Source organism: Eutrema salsugineum, unplaced genomic scaffold, assembly GCF_000478725.1.
Source record: "Eutrema salsugineum unplaced genomic scaffold, Eutsalg1_0 scaffold_7, whole genome shotgun sequence".
Classification (NCBI taxonomy): domain Eukaryota; kingdom Viridiplantae; phylum Streptophyta; class Magnoliopsida; order Brassicales; family Brassicaceae; genus Eutrema; species Eutrema salsugineum.
In genome coordinates, this window is record NW_006256486.1 from 3,511,191 (window position 1) to 3,522,721 (window position 11,531).

Below are 11,531 nucleotides of genomic sequence, written 5' to 3' on the forward strand. Positions count from 1 at the left end.
GAGTATTACAAGAGTGCATGCACATGGCTTGGATCTTGTGAGACTTTCCTTGACATCAGATCCAATGCTCCTATACCTATAGAATGTTGAACCGTTCTCCTCCCACGAATTACCCCCTACCACACGTGTGCCATTCTATTAATGATCGCCACTTTAAAATCGATTTTGGATTTTGTCGAACCGTTTTGAAGATTCGCTTAAAAAGGCTTGATTGGTTGTTTTCTTTGATGATGATGTGTTTGCGAGAAAAGTTGCCGTTCAATGTATTTGATGCTGTTTTTTCATCATCTTAAAGTCTTAAATTATAGTATGTTTTTCCTTTTTTTTTGGTTGTACTCATTATTTTTGTTTGTTTTCTTGGTGCTAAAAGGCTGTGTAATCATTAGTTAAAGCTTTATAATTAACCAAACCGTTTTAAAAAAAAGCTTTATAATTAACCACATCCATTAGACAAAACTATGCATTCACTAAAATTGATGCAAAAAAAACGATATTTTGTTCACTTTTAATTTTGAACAAAAAATAAATATATCTGCAACTGTTAAACACACGAAATAAACACAAAGGCCATATATGTTGTAAGTTCGTAACATGATCGACAACTATTAGAGTATAGGAAGAAATGTGTAAACCGGTATAATCGGAAATGCTCTTCATCATATAAAAGAGTATCTTATAACAACTTTTCATTCATTCAATACAACAGATTTTCTCTTCCTCTTCTTCTCCTTCTTCCTGCTCTCAGTTCTTGCTCAATAACAACCAAACCAGGAAAGACGAGAAAACACTTAAAACAGTTATTACTCATTAGCCATTTACCCATGAGGATTTCAGCACTTTAATTTGCCACTTTGTCCCTCCGGTTTCAGCTTTTGTTTCGGCGAGTAGACTGAAATGGGTTACCAGTGGGAGAGTCCATCGAAAAAGACGATGTGAGTCATGTGACCATGCAATGCAAATGCGATCGCCCCTCAATTCTCGTTCTTTATAGAGTGCATTGTAAGTCCATAATCTTAGCCTTACTAATATTGATGGTTAATAGATTCAATTATAAGCCCAATTAGCCATACCATTTTGACTACTGAATAACTGTGGGCCTTACACAACATAAGCTTCACAAGGCTACTCTAGCTTCTTGATATTTTTGTATTGTTTGTAATTTTTTTCATTAATCAATTTAGCCCAAAACATACTAGTCATCCTACGCCTTTCAACTTTATAAGTTTATATCCTAAAAATAATTAAACACTTCTTAGACCATCTCCAATGGTTACCTCTATTTTTTCCTCTATAATAGAAAAACTCTAAAATAGAGGTGCATTTGTCTCCAATGGTTACCTCTATTTTTCCTTCTAAAAAATAATATTCTCAATATATTCTATTTGTTATTTGTTCTTAACACCTTTTATTAATAAAATTTATAAATTGAGCCTACTTATTTTTTTAAATAAAAACTTACATAAATTATAATACTACTAACTTTGATAGATAAAATTTGTGAATTAATCTTTTATTTTACTGTTTATAAAAGTTTTCATAAATTATAGTGATAATAACATTTGACTACTAAAATTTTTAAATTAATCCCACTTATGTTACTTTTTATGAGAGTTTCAACATATTATAATAATACTAAAAGTTAAAATTTATAAATTAAAAAAAAATTGCTGTTATTTTTCGTTTATTTTTATGTATTTTTAATTTGCAATTATTTTTTTGTAATTTAATTTCAATGAGAATTTTTATGTTTAACAATACCATATGTTTTTTTTAACTATAACCAAATCTATCATATTTATATTCATAAAAATTATAGTTTTTGCATAAATAGAAAGATTTAAAAGTTAAAGGACTACTTTACAAATAAAAAATTTCACCTCTATTATAGAGGGAAAAAATAGAATCTCTCTATATTTGGAGGAAAAAATAGCAATCTCTATTTTAGAGGTGAAAATAGAGGTGGGTTGGAGCATAATCTCTATTTTCACCTCTAAAATAGAGATATGTTGGAGATGCTTTTAATCGTTTTACCGCAAACCTAATTAGTTATTTTTAACTACATCAATCTGATCATTTGTTTAGTGACTCGACTCAAACACCTAAATGGCTATGTTTTAGAACAAAGACTGATGTTTTAATAGTATAGATATTAATTAAGTTTTTTTATTAGTTTTTTATTTTATTTTGGAATTCCTATTTTTTATTTATTTCTTAGTTATGAACTTATTTTGTAGAGAATCCATTTATCCCAATAACAACCAACATTCAAAGATTTTTCAAAATCGATATTAGTGTTTTACCCCCCAACAAAATATTTATTTGCCTGATTTCGCACATTGTATCATCTCATCAACTGTCATCAGTTAATGTCAACCCTAAAACTACGGTCGAATCAGAACCGTTGGATCTATTATAAAAAAAAAAAACAGAGCTTTGAGAAGACGTAACTGGGCCCCACGTTCCCACCACTTCTCTCTCAGACCTAAGCGAAAGACCAAAAAAAAAGCCTTAAACCCTCCGAATCCACACTCTTCTCTCTCTCTCTCTCTCCGCCTCCATTATCTTCGAAAGACCAAATCTAATCCTCTCTCTCTCTCGGTTTCCGCCATTTCCACAGCTCCACCAAAGCTATAACCTTTCTCCATACTCGAGAGAGAGAGTGAGACCGAATTTGGAAATTTCTTGAGGAGGAGGTGGTGTGTGTGTTTTCCAGATCAGATCGGATCGTAAATTTTTAAAAAAAGATGCAGACGACAAACAACGGCTCAGATTCTGCGTTGGCTACATCCGCCGGAGCAACGCCACCGTTGCAACAATCGACTCCGCCGCCTCAGCAGCAACAACAGTGGCAGCAACAACAACAATGGATGGCGGCGATGCAGTATCCAGCGGCGGCTATGGCGATGATGCAGCAGCAACAGATGATGATGTATCCTCACCAATACGCTCCGTATAACCAAGCTCATTATCAGCATCCTCAGTTTCAATACGCTGCTGCTTCTTCTTATCAGAATCAGAATCATCAGCAGAAGAATCATCATCATCAACGTGTTGGATCTGGTGGAGATGATGTCAAGACACTTTGGGTTGGTGATCTTCTTCATTGGATGGACGAGGCTTATCTTCATACCTGTTTCTCTCACACCAATGAGGTCTTGTCTTCTTCTTCTCTCTCGTTCTTTTTGTTGTTATGATGTTCGGTTTGTGTTTTTTTTTTGAATTCCAGATCGATTTGATTTGATTGTTGAATAATTCTGTTTTTCATCTGACATGGAAAGTGATAGATGTAACACAGTTTGCAGATCCGAGAATTTTTTTTGTTGTTGTTTTCAGTTATTGGAAAGATTCGTTACTGTGAATCCAATGTAAAATTTGGCAAGTTTCTCATTTTTTTTTGCACTTCTTGATTGGGGTTTTAGATCTAAGTGACAATTGTGATTGCGTAGAAGCCTAAAGGTTTGACATTTAGGGTAATGAAGAACTACGTTGACCTAAAAAAGACAACTTTAAAGTTCTTTTTCATAAGGCAAGAAAAGTACCTTTGCCACGTTTAGAGGACCTTTCTGGTTATTGGAAAATATAAACACTCCAATCATGTAACGAGATCATTTCTCAAATGTTGTCTTTTCATTAAGAAATCGTTGTGCATATGCCTTTCAACAACACTCTGTTTTAGCTTTAAAAACACTCTGTTTTAACTTATTTTCTATCAAAAATCTGTGTGTGTTCTCCATTATAAGCTTGTTCGACTCTGGTTTCATATTCTTTCTGGTTTCTTGTTTTTGGTGATGGTGCAGGTCTCTTCTGTGAAAGTTATACGCAACAAGCAAACTTGTCAGTCAGAAGGGTATGGTTTTGTCGAGTTCCTTTCACGTTCAGCAGCTGAGGAGGTTCTTCAGAGCTATAGCGGTGTAACAATGCCGAACGCAGAGCAGCCCTTCCGTTTAAACTGGGCATCTTTCAGCACCGGTGAGAAAAGGGCATCAGAAAATGGTCCAGATGTATCGATATTTGTAGGAGATTTGGCTCCAGATGTCACTGATACTGTACTGCTTGAGACTTTTGCTGGATATCCTTCTGTCAAAGGCGCAAAAGTTGTGATCGATTCCAACACTGGCCGTTCCAAAGGCTACGGGTTTGTCAGGTTTGGTGATGAGAACGAGCGATCAAGAGCTATGAACGAAATGAATGGTGCTTTCTGCTCAAGCAGGCCAATGCGTGTCGGTATTGCAACCCCTAAAAGAGCCGCTGCTTACGGTCAACAAAATGGTTCACAAGGTAAGTTGATGGTATAATCTTTGTCACTTCATGTATTCTACAGTTAACTTAACATGTATTCAAGTGTTTTTTTATCTGTTTCTTTTATGACTTTTAGTTGTCTGTCTTCACCGGAGTAGTAAGCGAGTTCCTGTGAATGTGAATATAAGTTTTGAGTGAATTGTAATGTTTTCATTGGATTAGCTCTGACATTGGCTGGTGGACATGGAGGAAATGGTTCTATGGCTCATGGTTCAATGTCTGATGGGGAATCAAATAACTCAACAGTGAGTTCTCCTAGCTATTCCTCTGGCAGCAACAGTATTCCTCACTGCTCAATTGTCTTTTTATTACATTGCAGATATTTGTTGGCGGCCTTGACGCTGATGTTACTGAAGAAGATCTCATGCAACCTTTTGCTCAGTTCGGGGAAGTTGTGTCTGTGAAGATCCCAGTAGGAAAAGGATGCGGGTTTGTCCAGTTTGGTAACAGGTACTAACTTGTCCTGTGCGCGGGACTTGTTTCAATCCCGTAGATGTTTATTTAACAGTAGAGATGGGTTGTTGCAAAGTGACGTGCCATTGGTTTTGACAGGCAGAGTGCTGAAGATGCGATCCAGAACTTGAACGGGACAGTCATCGGGAAAAACACTGTCCGGCTTTCTTGGGGACGAAGCCCCAACAAACAGGTACCAGAAAAAAATCATCTTGAGTTAGACATTTAGTGTGTTCAATATTAATGGAATCTTATATGCATTTCTATTAGCATGGTCTAGGTCAAAGTTAGTTTTATCGTTCTTTTTTTTTTTCTGTCTCTATAAAGTTATAGAAATCCTTAAAGTCAAAGTCAGTGGTTGACAATGGAGAGTAGGTGTATTGCGTGACATAAAGACCTAGTGGAATCTAGCACCTTCCCACGGTTTCCGTTGACTATTTTGATTGGCAAATCTAGTGCCTGTCTCCTTGGGGCCACTTGTCATCTCTCTGAACATTGTCCAATTCTGAAACAGTTATGATGGTCCTGTTTGTGTTTCTTAGGATTGAAAAGATTTATAGCTTTCAAGATTAATGATTTAGCGACCTATATAATCTATAGAGGTTGTCTTTAGTTTCATTTTTGTCTTAAGTCTCCATTAAGTTGTTGTAATCAGACTAGTTAAACTTAATCAACGCGTTGAGTCAACTATTTCTGGCATTTGCATCCATGACTGAGTAAATCCTTTATCAAGTCTGCATCATGGATGATTAACCTACTCGGTAGCCTTTTACCTGTAATATTCTGTTGAATGGTTATTCCATTCACAAAATTTGTTCAACTTCTAACTGTAATGAAAATGACAGTGGAGAGGAGACTCGGGCCACCAATGGAACGGAGGATACTCAAGAGGACAAGGTTACAACAACGGTTATGCTAATCAGGACTCAAACATGTATGCTACTGCTACAGCTGCTGTCCCGGGAGCTTCTTGAAAGTGTTGGTATGTCTCTGTCATCAGAAAATCACGTAAGTCCTGGACTTACGGGGACTTGGTTTCAAAACAAACCATCGGAATGTCAAAGCGATCCGATGATAAAGTTGTTGGTTCAGGGGTTAGCTCGCAACAACAAAACTAAAAAACCTCTCTTTAGTCAAAAGAGGGTTTTGTATCCTGGATTTGATATTTTTGCTTATCTTGCTGTCTCAGTCTCTGTCAAAATTTTGAGGTTGTCTGAAACTTGAATTTTATTTTCAAACTTTCTTAAGTTTATTTGTCATGTTACCGAGACTTCCTCAAAGTCAGAGTTTGGTCAACAATAAGTGATTTTCCAAATCGTTTGGATCAATTATTTAGCTTGCAGTACTTTGGTAGTTTTTACACGTGTTTTGTTCGATTTATTCCCACCAAAAGTTCATATTCTAAGAAAATGGTTCATGAAACCCCAAAACTTTTGAAGAATACTCGAAATTCCGAGAAAATCTTAAACTCTAAACCTTTAACACCATCTTCGACTCACCAAATGGGAGTGGGTAGATAATTCCGCATTTGCCCATCTTTGTTGGTGAGAATTCTCATCATTTCACTTTTCTTCTCCATATATAACTTTCAACGGACTACGGTTTGATCGTGTTTGCCGAGATCTTTCCTACTTCCATGAACTGTCACCAATACACATTTGGTGACATGCAATATTTCACCACTTTTTTGGGGCATTTAAATCCACTATGACTTCAATTCCTCTTCCATAGGCTTATCTTTTCTCTCTTTTTTTTTTTCCAAACAGACATTCCTTAATTGGTTATTTGTTTGGTCTGTTATCCAATTCAGATTTATATATATGTACAAATTCACCACATTTGGGATCCAAGGATTTCTATTGTGGAGATACATATTTAGGAAGAAATTTGTGTAAAACGATCAGCAAGTTTCCTAGATAACAATGAAAAGGAGGTGTTGATCTCTATTGGGATCACATCAGAAGAAAATCAAAGTCAAAGATTTTTAGAATGACGATGATACAGAAGTGTTGGTATCAAACGGTTAATAATTTAGTGTTATTATTGGATGAATTGGGGTTTATCATGCAGTGTGCAAATTTGAGTTTTAGCCCAAAGATGCTATCCATACACACTTTGCATCTGGAGAAGATCGAACACAGATGAAAAATAACGAGTTAAATAATACATTACTGAGTAAGGATTTTCAGCAAAAAAATATAGTCAGATTCACTCCTTTTATTGTAGGCCTCATTATTTGATGGATATATTTGTTTATGTAATAATTTGTTTTCCAATAATTCTGAATATCAATAAAAATTTTAGACGAAAAAAAAGAATCGAATGACTGTAGTCTATTTATTTTCTAAATGAGATTGTAGCAGTTTGATGTCTTCTTGGGTTATAAGTAAAAGAATATCACAACATAAATCCTACCGTTGATGAGATTATTGTTAGCTTGTTTGGTGCAATCATCTTACTCCAAAAATAAAATATGTACTCATATAAATATATTAGCATGTTATGTCTTATGCAAAAATATGAAAACATACAATTTATTTACTTACCGTTGCATATGTATAGATAAATACTTTACAAAGAGTTTGAAGCGTTAATAGGCATATTTAACCATTCCAGAAACAAAGGTGAAACATTTATCAGAAGAGTTTTAGTCACACATTTGAAAAATGACGTTTTTTTACTTCGGATCCCCATTTGGCAAAATTTCTTTTCTTTTTTTTTTTGTTAACCCTTTTAATATTTTTTTTTCTAATATATTATTATTCAACGTTCAAAAAAGATAAATATTTTAAATTATCTGTACTCTATCATTTTATTTATACTAGAAAAGAGATGAACAAGTTTTACTCAGAAAACTCAATTAAAAAAATTCTACTTTTATTAATATCAAAAGTAAATAATTACAAAACTGTAATGAGACCTTATATAATGGTTCTAGCAGCTTAGACTCAAGAAAAATAAAATATTCAAAACAACAAGACTTCTAAAAGTGAAGATTCAAAACAACAAGGTTTTTAATTTGAAAATGCAACATCAAAGGAAAAGACTACTAATCTACATTGTCGCTGCATTAAGATCAAAGATAAATGAAATCGGTTAGTCAAAGAATTCAAATTGATTGAAGACTTACCTTACCTGATGAAGCGAGATTAGTGTGTCTTTGACCAAGCTTGAACCTCCCCCTTTAAGTGTCTAGATTCATTGGCGAGATGGTGAACATGTAGACTTGGGCTTGATTTGGTAAAAGGGCCAGAAGTCTTGATTCTTTGGAGTTAGACCATTTCCTATCTCTTGACAATCTCTAAGTAGTCTGGTCCAAACTTGCTGTTGTTAGGCTTCATTATGAGACTTCTCTTGATCATGGTTTTCTCTCGGCTTCCACTTGAAACATTGCTTGCATTATGTCTTGGTTATACTTGTGTTGGAGGATTTTAGCTTTTTGTCTTGTTATTGGTCTTTTATGAATGATAGGCACTTCAACATCTAGTAGTTGTGGCTCAGTTATCCATGAGGTTAATGGCTGAAAATGGAAATGGAATGGATTAAGAAAAATTGATTTATTGTTTAGTTTGAAATAATTAGTTGTTGATTGGTGAAGTCTTTTCTTGAACCTGTTTTAGGTTTAGATTTTTTATATGTCATTTCATATTATGTCTAGAATTGATAGATGGATTGTTTAAGACTCATTCTTACTGAGTAATTTAATTACTCACCTCTCATCTTCTTTTTTTTTTTTTTATCATTTTAGATTAGTTTTGATTGTAATGTCTAATAGGTTGTTACATGGATGTTTTCCTTCCTAGCAGACCTGAAACGACCAAATCAAGTGTTTATTAATCGAATGTGGTGTTTAATCGAATGTGGTTAGATGACCTAATATGATTTTCGATTATTTCAGGAGACTTGAGACAGGAGTATTACAAAATGAGTGTAAAAGAAAAAGTCATTATAAAAATCGGATTCATTGAACTATTAGACGCAAAGAAAACATTCTGGTCGGATGACGTCATTTGGTTTGTTTGAATTTGATTTGGAATCAAATGAGAGAACGAGCATAATTGTGTCATGTCGTGGATCGAAACTTTTATTTTGCGTATTTAATTATACAGCGAATAATCAAGGTAAGTGGTATGTGGTAAGTGGTAACACTACAAGTTACGATCATGCATTTCATGTCAGAAATTGGTTCACGGGAAAACGGTTTCATCCAAATCCAGACAACAATTTTTACCCAAATCAAGACAACCTTAGCATGTTTATAAATTTTTGTAAGATCATATTTCCTTCCGTTTTACAAAAGTGGAGTTTTAAAATAACTTTTTCATTTCATAAAAAGTGGTGTTTTGATATTTTATCTTCACAAATGAGCGATGTTTTACATTTCCGACCCTATTTTTTTTATAATAAACTTCTATTTAACTTTTATTTTCTTAAAATATAAATTATTCTCATCTAGTCCGTGAAACATTAAACAATGACATATGTATGTGTATATTAAGAATTTATTTTTCGACCAAAAAAATGAATATATTTTAATGTGTGTGATATGTGAAGTGTCTCTTAACGATAGCATTTGTGAAAAAAATGAATTATATCATTCCAACGTTTCGCCTAGAATTCAAATGTAATAGGAACTAAGTTATTGTTCGACTAAGATATAAATGAAAAATAGAGCTGAATGGTTTATTTTTATTTCGGTGCCAATTAAGTTCAATTTTTGATTAGACTGCACCAACTGTGTTGCATAATACTCCCTCAACTAAACAACTCATTCGATTCATAGACAAGATGTTGAGCGGGAAGACGTTCGACGGAAATATCTTTCAGAGATTTGAGTAATACGACATGTATATCTATATATATTATTATACTCTGTTTTTGGTAACTCAGAATAGCAACTGATACGAGAGTTATTTCTCTGCGTCTAGGTTTAGAGATCCTCTTGATTGTATATATATTGTAAGGTTTCATCTCAATAAGACACAGAAAAAATTTACCATCGTTATTCTCATTATTTCATGGTATCAGAGCAAGGTTCTCAAACAACCTCGACAAGCCCAATGACTGGTGGAGACGGGAAGATAATTGAGCAAGTGAAGACATTGTTGTTGGCTTACCAATTTGCCGCGAATGAGAATCCAGGTGCGATAATTGCACATGTTCATTTTAACGGAGATAACTTTGCCGAGTGGGCTCAGGCGATAAGAATGACGATGAAAGTCAAGAAGAAATATGGGTTTGTTGATGGAACCGTCGTGAAACCAAAAGAAGACGCGACAGAGTATGAAGACTGGTTCTAGGCGAACTCCATGGTGGCACTTTGGATTCTCAATACTGTTGATCCAAAAGTGAGGAGGACTTTGGCGAACAAAGAGAATCCAAGCTGTGGAAAGAGATCAAAGACAGATTTTCTGAAAAAAATGGACCGAGAATTCAGGAAATCCATTTTGACCTTGTTGATTGAGAATTGTATCAGTGGCTACTGCTGTTTTACTGGTCTGTCTGTCACCAATAATTAATTCTCGCTGGCCGCGTCCTATCAGGATCATGGAATCAATAGCAATAAGTCCTGTTTGAACTGGGGTATCAATAGACTTGGCGAGGACTTATCCGTAGAGTGTGCTGGAATGGATCAGGCTTCCAGCTCAGCTTTGTCATCTTTCCTCAATACACTAACCATATAACAGCTTTTCCTTGACAATTTGTACTGCTCGGCTGAGTTGGCACAGTTGAGACAAGGCAATATCAGTGTGATAGATTACTTTGGGATGCTTCATGTGCTTCTGGAAGATCTCACAAACTATGAACCAGCACCTGCATGTAAGTGTGGAGGATGCACTTGTAGTCTGGTGTGTCGGTCAACTGCGTGAGGGAACAAGTTTTACCCTTAACAAAACAAATGAAAGCCGCAAGTGCACAACTAATCAGTTGCAGTATTTAGGGATCGAATCCACAGAGATTTGTGTGCCTGGTATTCTTCTACGGTTTTTAACTTTATGTCTAGACTAGATTGGTTTTTAAAGGTTGGTTGTTTGTCACAAATTAAACTAAAACAAAAGAAAGCAAATAAATCTATCCTAAAAAGCAAGTAAAGAAATCGAATGAAAGGCAATAGAACAAGTAAAATATCGAATGAAAGACTAATAAGGCAAGTAAATATCGAATGAAAGACTAGTAAAGCAAGTAAATATCGAACTAAGGAAATTGAAATGCAGATCTAAGTAAGCAAATAAAAATCGATGGAATTGTAAACTATGGCTAAAAACGCTGAGCTTTTGGAAACTCTAAGGGATCATAATCGGTTTTAACACTAGGGTAGATAGATTGGGATTGACGGATAACGATATATGGGTTCTAGAGCTAGAGTACGGCAGTATGACTACGTCACTGTCGTGATCATAACCAACTGTTTCTCGCAACCCTGACCAGTAGGTTTCCACTCTGGCCCTGGAAGGGAGAGAACGCAAGAGCTGCACAAGACTCGTCAATACTCACGATCTCGCCGCTAGTAGATTTCCACTCCTATGGAAAAATCGCCTGTTTCATCCTAGGGCTGATACTTAATGAAAACTTTCGCAACACTAACTATCTAGATCAGATACTAGGTGATCAATCAAGCATACATGCAATAAGAACAAGAATAAACAGAGAACAGGTCGAAATCCCAGATCTATAAACCTAGATGTCTTAATCGATTATGAGAGCCCCTTTCGGGAACCCTAAGCCCAACTCGGGATCTACTCAGACATGGCTGAGTTCGACATCATCATTGGTTTTAA

The 11,531-nt window shown here is 35.1% G+C and overlaps 1 protein-coding gene across 1 annotated transcript; it reads left to right on the top strand.

Moving 5' to 3' along the window:
* Nucleotides 1-2,524: 2,524 nt before the first annotated feature.
* LOC18011266 (polyadenylate-binding protein RBP47A) lies at nt 2,525-6,083 on the top strand. The gene is made up of 6 exons (XM_006393172.2): nt 2,525-3,152; nt 3,798-4,278; nt 4,462-4,544; nt 4,619-4,749; nt 4,852-4,945; nt 5,598-6,083. Exons 1-6 carry the CDS (start codon nt 2,745-2,747, stop codon nt 5,724-5,726), a joined length of 1,326 nt encoding a protein of 441 aa, XP_006393234.1. The 5' UTR covers nt 2,525-2,744; the 3' UTR covers nt 5,727-6,083.
* Nucleotides 6,084-11,531: the final 5,448 nt, after the last annotated feature.

Coding starts and splice junctions, on each gene's coding strand:
- LOC18011266 (XM_006393172.2), top strand. CDS start 2,745: ATGCAGACGACAAACAACGGCTCAGATTCTGCGTTGGCTACATCCGCC. Junction 3,153..3,797: donor GTTTCTCTCACACCAATGAG/GTCTTGTCTTCT, acceptor GTGATGGTGCAG/GTCTCTTCTGTGAAAGTTAT. Junction 4,545..4,618: donor GGGAATCAAATAACTCAACA/GTGAGTTCTCCT, acceptor ATTACATTGCAG/ATATTTGTTGGCGGCCTTGA.